At 46.2% G+C, this 19,012-nt stretch overlaps 2 protein-coding genes across 2 annotated transcripts in view; one reads left to right on the top strand and one right to left on the bottom strand.

The window, feature by feature from the left end:
- Positions 1-19,012, top strand: part of SH3TC1 (SH3 domain and tetratricopeptide repeats 1) — a 409,292-nt gene that overhangs the window by 147,605 nt on the left and 242,675 nt on the right. The window lies entirely within an intron of this gene.
- LOC309541138 (adaptin ear-binding coat-associated protein 1-like) lies at positions 2,337-17,034 on the bottom strand (the record flags this gene model as incomplete). The annotated part of the gene is given in 9 exon segments (XM_082238600.1): positions 2,337-4,511; positions 5,138-5,243; positions 6,829-7,015; positions 7,108-7,216; positions 8,487-8,568; positions 9,836-9,940; positions 12,334-12,434; positions 16,926-17,014; positions 17,017-17,034. Coding segments are annotated over 9 exon segments (846 nt in total). The 3' UTR covers positions 2,337-4,462.

Below are 19,012 nucleotides of genomic sequence, written 5' to 3' on the forward strand. Positions count from 1 at the left end.
ACTCCTGAATAATGTTTTGTAAATTTCTGTTTTGTTGGCACTTGGGCTAGGCTAAACCAAATATATCCAGGGGCAAATAATAAATGTTGGGAATATGATACATCAAATGCCAATATGCTCCGTATGTTTCAGTAATACTGCAAAATATTTTCCGGACAAGTATCTTGAATGAATGGTGCATTTTATATTGTTGTACCTGCCCTGGGACCTTCAGGTGAAAGGCAGGTAAGAAACATAATGACAATAATGGTTGGGGCACATATTAGACAGTCATCTTGGAAAATTCCAAAATGCAATGATATACAGTGGTACCTCGGTCTACGAACTTAATCCGTTCCGGAAGTCCGTTCTTAAATCAAAACCGTTCTTAAACTGAGGTGCACTTTCCCTAATGGGGCCTCGCGCCACCGGTGCCCTTCCACCATTCGAATTCCATTCTTAGACCAAGGTAAAGTTCTCAAACCAAGACACTATTTTCGGTTTTGCGGAGTTTGTAAACCAAATCGTTCTTAAACTGGACTGTTCTTAAACCAAGGTACCACTGTACTAGGCAAACAATATGTAGAAAGGAATTAAACTGAATCACATTTGCCCACCAGATGGCAGCACATCATTAAAACAGTGTCCTATGGGACGTAATGTGACATGTGCAGAGAAAGGGCATTATTTAAGTCATTCCTCTGCCACGGTGCTAATTCCCTGATTCATGTGAACTTTCCAAGATTTGTGCAATGGATGTGACTATTTGTTGTGCATGACCCACTTATTTCCCTTTTTTGCAGGGATATCACTTTTCCAAGTTACAGGATGTGTGAGAAGCCTCACAAGAGGTGCACTGCTTCACTGTCACGAGTGGGGTGGCGACACTGGCAGAACCAGCGCTCACCCCACCCCCCCAATTGCAGGTTTCCCATGCACTGCATCGCAACACCTGAAGAATGCTTTAACCTCCCGCCATTTCAGATTGAGAATCCATCCACCATTAAGCTCAACATAGCATCCAGATTAATGTTTTAAACTCTTCTCTATCATTTTCCTTCTCTCCCCCTCTCTGTGCTTACCTTTACTACAGGCAAATTCATCTGACAATCTTCCTCCTCCAATAAATAAGGAGTTATTTATAAAGAATAAAGAGCTCATCTTGAAGGTCTTGGCAGACACCGCCAACCGGGAAAGCTTACCTTCAGCCCTTGCTATGGGTAAGGTGGTGAGAGTTTGCTCTTGATGGGCTTATACTCCCTCTGAAAAAGTGGGTACGCAACTCGGTGGCATTTCTGGAGCCTTTGCTGTTGCTTGAGGCTCAGCTGGCCTTGCTGGCCTGGAGCACCTTCCATCAGCTTCAGCTGGTGACTGAGCTGTGCCCCTATCTGGACAGAGATAGCCCAACTACTGTCTTCAATGCTCTGGTAATCTCTTTAGATTAAGGGACGCGGGTGGCGCTGTGGTCTAAACCATTGAGCCTCTTGGACTTGCTGATCAAAAGGTTGGCGGTTCGAATCCCCGCAATGGGGTGAGCTCCCGTTGCTCAGTCCCAGCTGCTGCCAACCTAGCAGTTCGAAAGCACGCCACAAAGTGCAGGTCGATAAATAGACACCGCTCCGGCTGGAAGGTAAACAGCGTTTCCGTGCGCTGCTCTGGTTCGCTAGAAGCGGCTTAGTCCTACTGGCCACATGACCTGGAAAGCTGTCTGTGGACAAACGCCAGCACCCTCTGCCTGTAAAGCGAGATGAGCGCCGCAACCCGAGTCCTCTGCAACTGGATTTAACCAACAGGGGTCATTTACCTTTTAATCTCTTATATTACTGCAATGCATTATATGTAAGGCTGCCTTTGAAGATGGTTCTGAAACTACAGCTGGTGCAGAATTCAGTGGCCAGCTGAATTTTGGTGTAGAGCAAGAAAAGAGAGACTTTGAAACTCAACGGTGCACAGATGATGAACATGTTATTGCAGAATTCAGCAGCCAGGCTGCTCCAGGGAAAGATGGTTTGAGCACATTACACTGATTCTGGTCTGACTGCACTGGCTGCCAGTTTCCAGTCCCAATTCAAAATACTGGTTTTGACCTATAAAGACTTAAATGGTTCAGGACCACAATACTTTTAAGGGTCACCTCTATCCAAATGAACAGACCCAGGCCTTGAGATCCTCATTTGAGGTCCTTCTTCCTTTGCCTACTCACTGAAGAACCAAGAGAGACTGTTTCACCACAGAGAGACACATGAATTCTTAAGAGGGTACCAGGCATGTATTAGTATCACTTGATTTACTAATACATCGCTTTACACACACACACACACACACACACACACACACACCAAAAACACAGCCACCCCCAATTTTATCCTTGATTTTAATTGCTAATATTGAACCAGTATATCTTATGCTTTATATACATATAGATGAAATGTTACTTCAGTTTCTGCCAATACATAGCACATTATCTTGATAATAACAACTTAAAAAAACAACAATGGAGGGAGAGGCTCCTGATTAGTCTCTTCAAGATATTACCAAATACTTGAGGTCTGAACAGAGTTACTGAAATGATAAGACCTGCTACAGATATGGAATATTCGGCCAAATTCGAGAATTCTTCGGCTGGCTTATATGATAGCACAAGGAAAGGAACTTGAAAACAATTTCTAACCAGCAGTGAAACAAGAGAAAGCTGAAGAAGCAGATAAGCTTCGGGTGTGTCTCAGTGACTGAGATGAATATCTGGGTTTTTAATGAATGGAAAGCCTTAAAAAGCAGGCCTCCACCCCCCAAATCCCACAAGTGAAGTAGCTAGAAATCAGAGACAAGATGTGCATACAACTTTACAAAACACCTTAGAAGACTTTGCTTCCCAATTACTACCTAACAGAATTTCTGTAAGCTATTCTGGTATCAAAGAATTCAGAAAAGGGTTTGCAAGGACATGATCAAAGGAGAAAACATCAGGATACTTGTTCAGAAGTTCCCCGATTCAACTACGCCCACCTAGAAGCACCAAACCACAGGGTCACAGAGGACACCAATTGTGTCTACATACAAAGCCTCTAGCTGATATTACAGGACAGTGACTACTGCCTGTTGGCAGAACAAGAAGAAACCACTGTGAAACTTACAAATCTAGTGTTCGGCAATGAAGCGCATCTTGCTGCTAGAAGGTCAAGCAAAGCAGGTGCTTTAAAAGTTATTTCCAGCCAACAGAGTGAAGGGAGGGGGCTGCACAGCCACCAAAGTAGCTGGTGGGACAAAAGGACAGAGGAACTGCAAAATAAGGAGCTTTGTACAGGATGTGCAGCGCGGAAGAGACTCTGCCCAAGGTAACTTCATGATCCACTAATATTTGCTGGAGAAGAGACTATCACAATATAACAAGGTAAATCACACTGGCCATAAAGTACAATTTCAGAACCTGAAATTCATTTTTTGGAAGTCTGTGCAGAGACCCCTCTGCTGCTTTGGCCAATCTGGTGACAGCAGCCTGCCATTGGCAACAAACTATGCGTTAAGTGCCTAGACTTCTTTCACATTAACCAACACAATGAAAGTGCAGAAGTTCCACCAAACTTGAGTGAGAATCGGCACCGAGCGGCCTTGCCCAGAGAGAGGATTTCCAGAAGACACCGAGCTCCTCCTCCTCCTCCTACCAACTGGCAAGCAGGCAGCTCTGCTCTTGTTCCCAGTAAGGATGGAAACAGGAGAACGCCTTGCCATCCTAGCGCCGTTTCCACACATTTCCAGTTTTAAAGGCGCCAGCTGTCTTTAGTGCTTTGGGGCGGGGAGAGTTGAGGGAGTTGTGGGACCCTAACGGCAGGGCTGCACCGCAGACAGGTTTGCACAGAACCCCGTCATCCCTCCCCTACTACAGATTTGACGGGAGAAGGAACATTTGAGGAAGGATTAAATTAATTCCATCATAAAGATGCTACGACAAAGCAGCCTGTCCCAGGTAACTCCAGGGTGGCTTCTTCAAGAATGGCTTTTGTTTTCCTTCTTGGTTGAAATGTACAAATTAGTGTCAGTTACACGGTTAGGGTGATTAGCAGTCAGCCTGCAAATCAACCTGCCCCAGCTAAGGTCACTGCTGCTGCTGTGGAAGCTGGGAGAAGAAAAGGAGAACTGAGCCTACCTAGAAAAGCCAAGTCTGTGCAATCTTCTCCCATTTCACACAGTGTCAGCTTAATTCTCCCTCAAAGAGGCAGCCACTAAGCAGGCAGGTATGATTTATAGAAGCCAGTCAGGGCCCCCACTCTTCTGAAGTGACCACAGAGCACGCCTCTGCAGTTCTGTTGCATGAGAGGAAAACTGAACAAATCAATGCAAATGGGAAACATTAACAAAAAGAGGAAGATTGTCCAGAAGTCAAGTTTTGACTGAAGAGCCAAGGACATCAGCTCACTCCCCTGCCACTTCAGGCGCCTCGAGTCTCCGTCATTGGTCCATTCCTACGTCACCAACTCAGATTCTTTCAGAATTGGACCCAGTTGGGTGCCTGGGGCGATTGGCTGGGAACTGTGCTGGGGAGAAGAAAGGAAGAGCAGTGTTAATGAGGAAAGTGGCAGCCTCTGGTGCTGGTTCAAGGGGCTGTTCTGGCCTCCAGGGCTCTGCCCCCCCCCTCTCTCTCCTCTTCTGCCTCTCCCTCAGCAGCTGCTCCAATCCAAGGGGAATGGTTGGCAAAGGAGGAGGCAAAGTTGCATTCCTAGGTCCAGGCTGCTTTAGGAAGAGGCATACGGTGGTATTCAATTGAGTTTTACTCCAAGTAGTCCCATTGAAATGAATGGACAGGGCTAAGGCCACAAATTTATATGGGTCTACTCTGAGTAAAACTTAGTTGAATGCATCCATTAAATTCCAACAAAAACCTGTAGCACCCATGTGCCCAAAGGGAGGAGGCTGGTTAGTTAGCTGACCTGGTTGTCTCTTAGTCTAGGAAGCAGTGCAACTGCCTTATTGTTTATTAAAGCTCTACAGTTTCTATTTAAGATTTTTTTAGAAGCTGGATTGCTTGTCAGTGTTTGTTAAATATATATCAAAAGCAAGTAGATCTGGCTTTAACACTTCCAGAAGTGTCCTTCAGTTGCTTTGTAACCCATCTCATGATCTCCCTGTGCCAATGCCCCCCCCCCATTTTCGCACGGGTTACCTGGACGCAGTGTTGAAGTCTCCCCAGAGGTCTGTGGTGGCTGGAACCACAGCAGGCGCAGGCACCTTTGAAACAGGAGGTGTTAAATCCAAGTCTAGCAGGATATCTGGGAGTCAAAAGAGGGAAATGCTTATTTATTAAACTTCTATACAAGAACTTGGACAGGATTCCTATTGTGGTCTTTTTCCTAGCTCCTGATGAGGGCCATATATGGGAATGTAAATTGCCTCAATTCTCAGTAACCTGAGTGGAGAAAGAGCAATAACCACACACACCCAACCCAACAACACTTTGGCTGGCAATTTGTTTGTTTGGGGGGGGGGGAATCTAGCATTGCTATTATGAGGAAACATATTGTCACTTCTTGGGGCAACATCTAAAAAGGCACACAGGAACAGTGCACCACTGTAAAGGGGGACAACATCTGCTAGCAGCCAGACAAGGCTTTGCCTCTCGTTTCCTGGTGCATGCAGAAGGTTTGCTTTTCTCCAGCTTTTACATGATGATCCAACATCCCATACAGATCTTTCAAGGCAGGCATGAGGCTTCGGCCAAAGACTAGATCAAGTCTCTTGGCCCTCAGTAGCTGGTGATGATGTAAGGAGCAAGGTATTCAGAGAAACTGCAACTGCATCTATCTAGGAGCTGTAGCTCAGTGGACTTGATTCTCAGGTGGGACTGGGAAAGACCCCTGCTTGGACCCAAGAAAAATCATTGTCAATCAGCAGAGACAATATTGAGCTACATAAACATTGGCATAAAGGGCCTTCCTATGCTCATATGATTAGCTCCAAACAGAAATCAGAGAGGACACTATGGAGTAGTGAAATTTCCATAAGGCGGCAGGAATTTGTAAGAGTCACACAATTAAAGGTAAAGGTACCCTTGCCCATACGGGCCAGTCGTGTCCGACTCTAGGGTTGTGCGCCCATCTCACTTAAGAGGCCGGGGGCCAGCGCTGTCCGAAGACACTTCCGGGTCACGTGGCCAGCGTGACGAAGCTGCTCTGGCGAGCCAGCACCAGCGCAGCACACGGAAACGCCGTTTACCTTCCCGCTATAAAGCGGTACCTATTTATCTACTTGCACTTAGGAGTGCTTTCAAACTGCTAGGTGGGGAGGAGCTAGGACCAAAAGACGGGAGCTCACCCCGTCGCGGGGATCCGAACCGCTGACCATGGGATCAGCAAGCCCTAGGCGCTGAGGTTTTACCCACAGCGCCACCCGCGTCCCATGTCACACAATTACATACCTTTTTTAAAAAAATCATTTACTACACTCGCAAAGCAGTTTACATCCTGGTTCCCGAGTAGCCTTCCATCCAAACAGCTTATAATATCTGCTTTGATTAAGACACAGTATTGCACTAAGTGCATTCAGACCATTCACTGGGTCTCCCCCCCCCCCCAAAATATAGACCAGCATCTTTCTTCCACATTAGCTCTGTTGGATATGGCTTTTTAAAAGGACACTTTGTAGAAATGACTACTCTCCACTCCAGAGACCCAGACCTACCCATATCCTAGATCTGTGACCCATGTTATTTGATAGCAATCTTGCATCTGCCACCGACTGTACACACAGCAGGGAGTTACAACCAATTCTGGCTTCTTGGAAAGTGCATATGTATGATATGGCCAGGTGAGGAAATGTGCTTGCTACAAGCGCCTTTACAAATTTTGTGGCAGTTACCTGCGTTGCCCACATTGCTGGATTTCAGCACCGGCGGCGGTGTGACATGATTGGAAATAGCAGTTGAGGAAGGAGGTGGCACGGGAGGAGGTACAATTTTGCCCCCAGGAGGTGGCGGGAGCAGGCTTAGTCCCCCTGACCCAGCTGGACGTGGCTTGGCTGACCCACCTTTCTTCGTTGGCATGTTCTGTGAAGAGAGAGACAGCATCAAGGCACACAACTCACACTAACCGCATCTTACCAGAGCACGTCAAGAAATAAGACCTATGAGATCCTCACCCCAATGTTCAATTTAATTGTCTGTCCTTCCTTAAACCCTAGGTCAAGCTTGGGACGGCTGTCAATTTCCTGGGACTCCTTGGAGATTTCCGTCTCTTGTTTCACCCACCTACATTGTGGAGTGGACAACAAAGACAAACAAATTAACAAAAGAGGAGGAAAGATTAATTGCAGAGATGAGGAAAAATGATTGCAAGGAAAAGCCCAACAAGGATTCTCTAGTAAGTACTCTGGCACTTTGGTTTCCTGCCCCATGAGTACTTGCCACTCCTTCAAATATGTTCCTATTTTACAGACATCTGTATCACATTTTCCCTCCAAAGAGTACAGGGATGGTTTACTTAAGTTTGCTTTGTTTAATCCAAACAATCCTACTCTTGGGTTAAGTCCACTTTCAGGTCCAACAAGCTCTTCATGCTAAAGAAGCCAGCTAATCCTAATGACCTCAACCAATGCATTCGTCTGAATGGCGTCTGAATTTTTAATCAGGACACAAGAGTGCCAAGAGGGAAAGCAAAGTTCTGCTTCTAGTATATTGTTGACAGATACTGAGGCGTATGGCTGAGCCTGCCCAGGGAAGGTGCTCCTGGAAGGACCAAGTAAAGTATCTTATTTCCTAAAGACTGTAGGGGCTGAGATCAGAAGGTCTGTATGAGAGAAGATGCTCCAGCAAATATAAAAGGGCCAAGTTATTCAGTGACCTGAACTGGGCCCTGCAGCACACCAGAAGCCATGGCAGGATCAGCAATAGTTTAGTTTAATATATTCCTGGGGACCCACCTCAAATGGGCAGCTAAATTTTATGCTACTGAAGATTCCACCAATCTTAAAGGGCAGTCTCAATAGAGGATATTAGGCAATCTGAAAAGCAACAAGGCGGCAGAAAAAGGCACCATCAAATGTTCTACTGGTGCTCAGCAGGTTCGACACTTTCTGTTAGCTCCTTCTTAGCTTTGCTAGGTGAAAGTGTCCTTCTTGAAGTGTGACTCTCTACAGTACCCCAAGGCCAAGACTTCAACTCAGTAGCAGATCACATGCTTTAAATGTGACAACTGTATGCAAGTCTTGGCATCTCTGGTTAAAATGGAGGGCTGGAAAAGAGTCTCTCTGCCCTAAATCCTTGAAGGGGACTGTGCTGCAAGTCACAGTAGACCAGAATCTCTCAATCTTGGGTCCCGAGATATTGTTGGACTAAAATTCCCATCATTCCTAGCCAGTCGAGGATGATGATTGTCACTCAAGGACATCTGGGGAGCCAAGGCTGAGAAACAATGCAGTAGACAATAAGAAACTGGATGGACCAGTCCTCGGGACTCAAATATTCAGTGGGAAAGAAGTTACCAGAGAATCAAAGTCCCAGGGCAGAGCGGAAAACTTACTTGAAGTGATCCTGCAAGGAAACATTGAAGTCAAACGCATCTCCCCGGTCTCCAAAGCCAATGCCAATGAAAGCACTTCGCCCTGACAAGGGAGGTGAAGAAACCAGTCAGCAGAAGGAATGAGGACAAAGGTTCAGACCACTCATCCTTACGACTAGACTGTCTTGGGAGAATCAGGGCACAGCAACGCATCACCAGCATCTGCAAATATATTTGAAGCTACAGACGGACTGCCTTCTGCTAAGTTGTCCTTTCATTGGGATCCATTTTATCATGCCTCAATTTACAGCCTTAATATATTAAGCCAGAGACGTTCAACACAGACAAATTTGAGGGTTCTCCATGTAGCAAGGAATTAACATCTGTACAAATATAAGAGGGACACCTAGCTTGCCAGTACTACATGTGAGAAGAATCTAGAGGGTCTTAGTAGACCACAAGCATAATGCATCAAAAGTGTGATGGAGCAGCAAAAAAAGCTAATGCTATTCTAGGCTGTATCAACAGAAGTATACTGTCCAGATCAAGGGAGGTAACAGTACCACTCTTTTCTGCCTTGGTCAGACCACAACTGGAATACTGTGTCCAGTTTTGGGCTCCACAATTTAAGCAGGATATTGACAAGCTAGAACGTTTGCAGAGGAGGGTGCCCAAGATGATTTGGGGTCTTATGAAGAATGGTTGAGGGAGCTGGGCATTGTAAGAGGAGATTGAGAGGCGATATGAGAGCCATCTTCAAATATCTAAATAATATCTAAATGGCTGTCACATGGAAGATGCAGCATGCTTGTTTTCTCCTGCTCTGGAGGGGAGGAACTGAACCAATGGCTTCAAGTTAAAAGAAAGGAGATTCCAACCAAACACCAGGAATAATTTTCTAATGGTAAGAGCTCTTTGACAGTGGAATGGACTCCCTCAGAAGATTGTGGACTCTCCTTCTTTGGAGGTTTTAAAGCAGAATTTGGGTGATCACCTGTTATGGATGCTTTAGCTGAGATTCCTGCATTGCAAGGGTTTGGACTAGATAACTCTCAGGGACTCTTCCAACTCTACAATTCTATGACTGTAAGAAGAGTCCTTTTGGATCATGCTTCCTAGGTGGCAAGAGGACAGAAGGGAGCCTTAGGCCTAGGTTTGATGGGCCCTATACAGTAGCTCAGGACTTGCCAACCTGGTGCCCTCCACATGCTATTGGAGCGTAACTCCTACAAGCTCCAGCCCATGGTCAGGGTGAGGTAGACCGGTTGTAGGAGGGCACCAGATTGTTGTGCTCCTACTCCCAAGAACCACTTCATCATTCAGCCACACCACTGTTCAATTAAGGAGTAATAAAGCCTTAATTCTCTCACCATTCCCATCCTGAATCCGGATGACAAAGTACCGACTGGAATCAGTCACAGTCTCCACAGCAATGCCAGGATATTGATCTATTGGAGCCTGAGCAAAAAGCTCCCCTAAGAATACAGAAGAAGAGCACCACTTTCAAGACCCAAACAGATTTACCACTACAAGCAAACTAGAGACACTATATTCTTTGTTCAAAGGAACCAACTTATTCAGCATCAAACACCATGAAGCAGTCTTCATCATTTTCATAAAAATCAAAGAGTACAACACAGTAAATTGCTGCATTGTCAGTCACACAGTATCTGAAGACTTCCAAACATTTTGAGTTTGCTTTCAAATCATAATCTATCCAACACCAGTTACACTAGCTTTTACTGCTAAACCTTAGCTCACAAGATTAGATATTGCAAATAAATTTTAATTCTGCTCAGTGTGTGCATTTCATTAAGCCCATTTACTAATAGTCTTCTAGTACCAGGGGTTCACCATTTCCTTGGTTAATAGACCGTATTTTTCCATGTATAACACGCCCCCATGTATAAGAGGACCGCTATTTTTGGGAGCCTAAAATGAGGAAATTAAAGAATTAAGTTGTTGAGCTACTTTTGGCAAATTGCAAAAACAGTTGTTGAGCTGAACTATTGATCTGTATAAAACAACCCCCAATTTATCACTAAATTTTTTCAGAAAAAAGGGGTCTTATACATGGGGAAATATGGTACTTCACTCCCAAAATAATTATGAAAATCAACACATGTAGATTTTGCTTAGGTCAGAGCTTTAATGCTTACAGTATCTCATTTTCAAGAAACAATTCCTGGCTTGCCTGAACGGGTGCCGTACGTTGATGTTCATCAACAATTTGCACACAATAAAAAACGTTACATATTTGAGAAAAATGCTACATTCTCTGCCACCTTGAATTACAACATGAATTCTAATAGCATCTTCCTCAACTCTGATTTAACATGAGTAATGAAGTGATAAAGGTAAAGGGACCCCTGACCATTAGGTCCAGTCGCGGCCGACTCTGGGGTTGTGGCACTCATCTCGCTTTATTGGCCGAGGGAACCTGCGTACAGCTTCCGGGTCATGTGGTCAGCATGACTAAGCCGCTTCTGGCGAACCAGAGCAGCACACGGAAACGCTGTTTACCTTCCCGCCAGAGCAGGACCTATTTATCTACTTGCACTCTGATGTGCTTTCGAACTGCTAGGTTGGCAGGAGCAGGGACTGAGCAACAGGAGCTCACCCCGTCGCGGGGATTTGAACCACCGACCTTCTGATCGGCAGGACCTAAGCTCAGTGGTTTAGACCACAACGCCAATTGTGCATAAAAACTGTGCCGAGATATGGATGTTAATGACTGATCTTGCTTTTGGGTGACAGTCAAGTAAGTTTTCCTCAGAGCAGACCAACTGAAATTAATAAACCCAGTTTAGGCATGTGGATTCACGTTAATGGGTCCACTCTGAGTAAGACTGAGTTGACTATCACTTAGCCTGTAGCTGATCATCATCTCTGTTTGTTTCGCCTTACATCTGTTTTTGTTACAATTGTAATATGCCCAAGTGTGCACACTGCAATCATAACTAGCACAGCTAAGGATACAAAAGCCCCATGGATAATCTAAACTAACCTACAACAGAGGGCGTAACACCACAGGGCAGGCGTGGAGAACCTTTGGCTCTCCAGGTGTTGCTGAACTACAATTCTCATCTGCCCTGGCTACTGGCCAGGCTAAGGCTTGCCAAGGCGGATGGATCTTGTAGGTCAGCATATTTGGAGGGGTGAAAGGTTCCCCAACACTGCCACAGAGGCTGGGGGGAAAAATACAACAGAACAGAGTGATAAGCAGCAACAAAAATTTAGGGCAGAAAATTTTCATAAGACAAAGGTAACTCCTCCAAGGAGAAGGGAACATGTTTTGATGAAAACACACTATCAGTAATATCGCCTTCCCGTATGTAATTCTGTCTAACGTACACATTGTTGCAAAGCAATCACCCCCCCCCCTCGAATAAACTTTAGCCAATGAATGCAATCCTATGTATACTTTACGCTGGTATATGCATTTTTGTACACATTACTTGGCTAGAAACCTGCTCTGCAAAATTTGGAGAAGTGCAACCAGCAGCCACAGAGCCCTCATGTATTGACACACTTTTCCATAGATTTAGTATGTAGGCAAACCTCCCCACACCAATCATGTGGCAAGTTGACCATCTGTATTCCCCACAACATCTTTAAGAGCAGAACTAATCTGAAGCAACACCAAGTGAGGCGCTACATAAAAAACCATGCAGGGCAATATCACCTACAGGAGTGAAGACAAAGGAAAATGACGCTGAACTGGATATGTACACACTGACAGAAATTAAGCGGAGCAGTCTCATGACAGAGAAGTCTAAGAAGTATTTGAATCCACCCCAACCAGAGCACAGAACCCGGGCAACCACGACTTCAGGACTACATAATGCCCACCCTGTGATTTCCTCACCTGAAACTTTGTCCTCTAGTTTTATATATGCAACTTTGCCTTTAGAGGTAATGCGGAGGCGTCCTGTCCAGTCCGGCTGGTCCAGTTTCCAGTCAGAAGCCCTGCAGGGTAAACAAACAGGGAGATATTCGCTGAGAAGAAACCCCTGCCAGCCGCCCACGCCCTGTGGGCTTCCCCTGCTGATTTCACCACAATCCTGGGTCACGGCAGATTTAGCTTAACCTCCCTTGCAGCCAAGGGCACAAGGTGCTAACTCACAAGCAGCATCTTTATCTTTAGATGCTCCAGGACAGAATGCGGCCACAGAGTGTCCCACCTTGTTCCTTCACCATCAATATTATCCACTCTGCTTCTCAGCCTGCTGCTGAACAGAATTCATAATTAGGATGAAAGCTATTATGATTGTTGTTATTGTTTTGAGGCTACTCTTATTTCAATAGGAACTAACTGCACCATCACCAACTCAACGTTTATACAGGAACTAAAAGCTACGTTTGCACAAAAGGAAAAGGAGACTGACCTTGCCTGCTTAAAGTGGAATGTAGACACAAATAAAAAAGGGGAAGCACCTTGTGGAAAGATGATACTATCATAAGGACATAGGAAGAGCCAGCGTCACATACTCACAGGGGCTGAACAGTTGCCCGTGCAAAGCCAGCAAGCGGGATTTGAGCACAAGAGGAGTCCTCTCCCCTGCAGTGGTTTCCAGCAACTGGGACTCAGAATCAATGCTGCCTCCAACTGCTCCAACTGGCCAGGAGCCAGCGACAGCCCACTCCTTCGTCCTCTTTTAAAGCCACCCAAGCTAGTGGCAGTGACTGCCTTCTGTGGGAGTGAGTGCCATAGTTTAACTATGCACCATGTGAAGAAGTATCACAAGAAAGTGTTGCGAGTAACCTCAGATCCCCACTCAGCGGGCGACCTTGGGCCAGGCTACCATCTCTCTGGCTAATCCAACTCACTGATATTTATCTGTGGGACCACCATGACTCACATGAGCCCACACCTGCCGAGATCAAGGGTGGCCATACAACACGTTCTATCTATAGAGAAAAGGTGGAGGAGGTCCCGCATGGGGTCCTTCTGTATGGCGACATCAATTATGTGGAATTCCTGTAGGCTCACCCTTCTAGATCTAAGAGGTATTAAGAGCCATATTGGCATGCTTAATGTTTTATTGGTATTTTGATCATGAGCTACTTGGGTTGGGCTGTACATTTTAACAGTGAAGTGGTGGTGCTGTGGTCTAAACCACTGAGCCTCTTGGGCTTGCCGATCGGAGGGTTGAATCTGCTTTACAGTGATGAGCTCCCATTGCTCTGTCCCAGCTTCTGCCAACCTACGCAGTTCAAAAGCACACCAGTGCAAGTAGATAAATAGGTACTGCTGTGTCGGGAAGATAAACGGCATTTCTGTGCACTCTGGCTTCTGTCACAGTGTCGCGTTGTGCCAGAAGTGCTTTAGTCATGCTGGCCACATGACCCGGAAAGCTGTCTGTGGACAAACACCAGATACTTCGGCCTGAAGCAAGATGAGCACCACATGCCATAGTCGCCTTTGAATAGATTTAACCATCCAGGGGTCCTTTACCTTTTACCTACCTACATTTTAACAGTCTTTTTTCCACACAATGAAGTCAATATGCCCCAGAGACAAATCTACAGAGAATCCGAAGTTGTTGCTGTTTTTATTTAAACTACCCCGCCCATCTGGCAGGGTTTCCCCAGCCACTTTGGGCTGCTCCCAACAGAATATTAAAAACACGACAAAATATCAAATATTTCAAACTCCCCTAAACATGTGAGACAGCGTGAAACAGTCTCTTCACATATACAACTGTGGCCTTCCCAGAAAGATTTCTCTGAATACACACTTTCAAACCACTTCCAGGAGTCTGTGACATCTGAAGAGGAACTCAGCCACCCACCAGACTCATCTTAAACAGTCAGTCCTCAAAAGCATTGAGAAAATGCTCAACTGCTGAGCTGACCTTTGAAAAGCTTTCAAATCTAACAAAGTTCTTCTGTAGGCAACAGCTTTCAAAAAAGAAACATCAGCTAGCATATTCTCCTGTGTGACCAGGCAGGATTCCTTATCATCTGGATGCTCAGGGTTTCCTGAGGAGGTTGTGAAATTGGCTCAGTAGGCAGTTCAGTGAATAAATGCAAACTTCAAAACTTTTACAAGCAATGGCCAAGGACATGTAGTAAACTTTTAGTGGAGCAAATCTCTTTGGTGAAGAAATGCAAAAGTTTTCAAGGAATCTGAAACCATGGGTGGATTTTCCTCGTGCCTGGGGGGCAGAGGGGGAGAACTTTTTGGAAATAGCGCAAATGTGCAGTTCTCACTTTCTGGTGAAAACTCAACTGTCTTTACTGATCACGAAAATGTATATAACCTGGCATTTAGAATTGGATATTTGATATATCTATGAGATTTAAAATCAGTAATGCATTTGTGTCCCCCCCCCAAAAAAAAATTCCCAAATATATCAGTGTTAGAGATGGGATCCTAAAGTGTATCTGAGTTTTAGACCACTAGAAAGGCAGGGACTGTGGGTAGGGGCAGGGATGATGTTTGAAAGTGATACCAACAAAAATGTAATCAACTAAATAATGTTTTATTTTGAAGTGTGATCTAGTCATTGAAATGTTTTCATTGATTTTCATTTAGTGGATATATATTATTTGTATTTTAACTTATTGAACACTGCTTTGGTAGGTTTTGACTGTGAAGCTGTTTATAAATCTGCAAATAAAATAAATACTGGGGCTCAGAAACAGAACACTGACCTCTCCAGTTTTGTGCAGAAAAAGAGTACTGTATATTGAAAGAAAAGGCCCAGGAAATAAACACACCTATAATGTAATTAAGAAGTAGCATAAGTAATTGTGAGCGAGCGCCATTGAAATAACTGGGAATTGCAAGTAAGAGTAAGTACAGAGTGGGTAACAGTACAGACAGTTAGCTATCCTGGCCCCAAATGTATTTACATCCTGGTCTGTATCAGTAAATGGCCTATCCTTGAGAATACTACTAAAATGACTCACTTTTATTTTCCCCCAATTACCCTGGAGGATTCACAGTTCCTGATTCTGAACTTCTACTATGGGATTCATTCCAGAGGCATTTCAGCCTTGAATTTGGGGAGATGCAGAGCCTAATGGAAGCCACGCTAATGGAAATCAATGACTCCTCTGATTGCTCTGTTCCTTGAACAAGTAACTGGGCTCCAAACCATTTTAAACTAACAGTGTGTGCCTACGCAGGGAGATGGCAGCAGAAAAACAAGTGTAATTGTTTAGCAGTTATCCACATTCCCTTCCTCCCTGCTCATCTAACCAGCGTGGTCAGCGCTGATGCACAATCGAGAAGATAATCCAGCTCCCTTTGTGACTGTTAGTGACGAGAGGAAAAGGGGGAGAGTGGATTTGTCACTAATGAGAACCGGGATAGGATGAGTCAGAGAACACACTTACCGCAAAGGAACAGAGATGGGGGAAGGGGAAAGAGAAGGGAAGAGAGGATTACAGAAGAAAATGATGTTCCAGAAGGCAACACCAGCAGAAATCCACCTGTGCAGCTAAACACTGAACAGTGGAGGAGCAAGTCTGAGGAAGCGACGCTCTCCATTTTAACATCCCCGTGGGAATGACACACAGAGAGACCCAGCAGATGTCACACAACTCCCTTTTGCACTCCTACAAGGGGGAAAACGCAACAGAGGAAAGGTTGCCTGGCAGATGAAGGCTGGTGAGCAGAGGCTCCCAAATGAGGGGCAAACCAAGGGGAATCCATGCAGCAGAGCTTCTCCTGAACTGGGAAGAATTCAACCCCAGGGGTTCAGCCGCAAAGATCTACCACAGGCCTTTCAATTTGAAAACATTAATAACAATGTGTTTGTCTGCTTTTAATGTTTACTGATTTTATGGGTCTTTAAAAAATATAAATGCATTTATATAAATGCACACTATTTTAATGTCAGCCTCTCTGGTGTCATTAAAAGAATGAGTTAAGCGTCATTTAAAAGCAGGGCGTGTAAAGTGTGGAACAAAAAAAGGCCGCTACATCTCCAAGGAAGGCGGAGGCGGAGTCCCAAGGACAGCAGGTGCCGGCGAGCAGCAATGGATCGCGACCGCCTTACGTAAGAGGCTCCCCCAGAAGTTGCATTGGGTCGCCATTTACTCCCTGCGTAAACGGACCGCTGCCACTTAGAGAAGTCTGCAGAGAAGGCTGCGCGGTTGCTGCTCCTACTGTCATGGTTGCTATTAACGTAAAATGAGGAGGAAAAGTAAAATGTGCTTTTTAAAAATAACATAAAAACCCCTCAAATGAATTCCAGCCTCAGCCCCCCTGCAAGGTCTCGTCGTCGCCTCCTTGCTCCCACTGGGTGATAACTCTCTCTCTCTCTGCGTGTCTCATTGAGATGGAGATAAAGAGGCGGACAGGTGCGCGGAAGGAATGCCGGCCACAGCAGCAGCAGCAACAGCCCTGCGAGGGAGGGCGCCTGACCCTCAGCTCCGCGGGGAAAGAGCCGCGTGTGAAGCCCGCCGCCCCCTCCCTCCCGCCCGGCCCCGCCCCGCCTCTCCTGCCTGTATCCCCGGTTCGAGGCCCTCGGCGGGATCCTGTAGACGCTGATCTCGGGCTTCACGCACAGCACCGACTCGTACTCCACCTCGGCGCCGCCGCCGCCGCCGCCATCCTCGCCACTCTGGGACGCGGAGCCGGAGGGAGGGAGGGAGGGAGGGCGGCAGCCCCCCGCGCGTCCGGCGCCGCCTTTGATTGGGGCAGCGGCGCGGGCGAGGGGACGCGGCCTATCACGTTCGCCGAAGCCCGGGCGGGCGCCATCTTAACCCCTGGCGCACTCTTACGCAACGAGGCCGGCCATATTGCGCAGTCACGACCCGCCGAGGGGCGCCATCTTGGATTTCTGGGCGGGGGGGGGGGCGAGGTTCGGCCGCCTGGCTGCGTAGACCTATCAAGGGGTAGAGTCGCCTAAGTCGCCAACTCGCGGGTTCTTTAAAGATCTTTTCCCCACCTCGGCGAGATGTTCCAGAATTGCGCCCATTCGACAGACCAGCCCCTTCCAGCTCGGCTCGCGCTCAGCGCCACGTCGCCCGCTGCTTTATAGCTGCCCCTCAGGACGCAGCACTTGATGGGAAGCGGAGCGCGGCCTCCCCCGCTCGGGCTGCCGCAATGGCTCCCTTCCCGCCAGACTCGCCGCTGTTTCCTGGCCCTGGCGCGCCAGGCCGGGGCTGGGAGGCGGGCGGAGGGGCGCCTCAGGCGGGTGGGTCTTCGCTGCAACCAGGGGGCTGAATTGCACCATTTACAAACCACGCAATATCGAGATAAGAAGCTGTATTGGCATTTTTAAAAAAGCTTTACAACTTTTAAAAAACCCCACACACATTTTCCACCCAAATAAGCCTGGGTTCTTTTTGCTGCTGCCTTTTGCGTTGCGATTCAGTCACAATTGTGTGTTTGAAATCCTGGGTATATGTATATGCCTCGCTCTCTCTTTTTTATTTTTTTACAAGGGAGAGGGCGAAAGGAACCAAAAAGCTCTGCCTTCAGTCCCTGGTATGCGTTTCTCTATTTTCTTATCTCTGTGTCTTTCTACTCGGCGGCGGTGATCCAGTTGGGCTGCTGAAGTCGCGCAGGGAGCCATCTTTCGCCCTGGCAGCCAAGTTTGGGCTCATAGAGATAAACAGCTTAGAACGAAGCCCAGTTGGGAAAGGCTGGACCACAGTTTTTTAAGTTTTCCCGAGACGAAACTGAGAGCTGCCCTTGGAAAATAATGAAGTTCAAGATTTTAGCCTGGCTGTGATTGTTCTCCCTGAGCCCCCCAACCTCTTACCTGCCACAACCCCCTCAGTACACGATGCGTGCCACTTGGGCAGTCTGCGGTATTTCTTTAAAAACGTTTACCGTAATTACATCACCATCATATTATTTCCACCCACCCCAATATAAAGCTAGCATTAGAAATCGGAAGGATTCCCTTTTCTTTGCTGCCGCCTGGATTTTCATCAGAAAAACCTCACTTCAGAAGGAACCTGGGATTACACCCTCAGAGTTTCTGTCTCTAACAGAGTATTATTGCTTCTATAAAAATATCAAACCAAAGTGGTGGTTTTGAGTTTCAGTCATTGGCAGGTGGGATTGGGCTTGTCTGTATCACTAAACTTGCATAAAACACTGTGTATGCATTTCATTTCCAGATAAGGGTAATTGCGTAGTAACCAACACCACATCTGTGAGCTTCTCTGCATATTATTTCGTGTTTATATCATTTGAACTCCTGGTTAACATTCAGTTATGTGTGTGGAAACTGGCTCTATCTTACTCCAAAAATAACCAAGAAGTATGCCACAAATAGTTTAAATGCTATTTTTATTGTGTTTTAACAGATGTGACCAACATAACAGTTTTCTCTAGAAGTATAATTTAAGTGGGGAGGAACCCCCAGGGAATTTTTTACCCCCAGCAGTTTTTCTTCTGTGAACAATCTGGACTCCAAGTTTTTTCTGGGTGGCCAGGGGGCACTTATTTGTTTGCGGGGGGGGGGGGTCTTCTGCCTATGATGATAATGGCAGCGGCAGTGAGCAGAATTTTGAGCCACCCGCTTGAATTTGACAGTTCTGTAATCTTAATTGTGCCAAGCCCATTCCCAACACAC

Source organism: Podarcis vaucheri (assembly GCF_965113315.1).
Source record: "Podarcis vaucheri genome assembly, chromosome: 9".
NCBI classification, from domain to species: Eukaryota; Metazoa; Chordata; class Lepidosauria; order Squamata; family Lacertidae; genus Podarcis; species Podarcis vaucheri.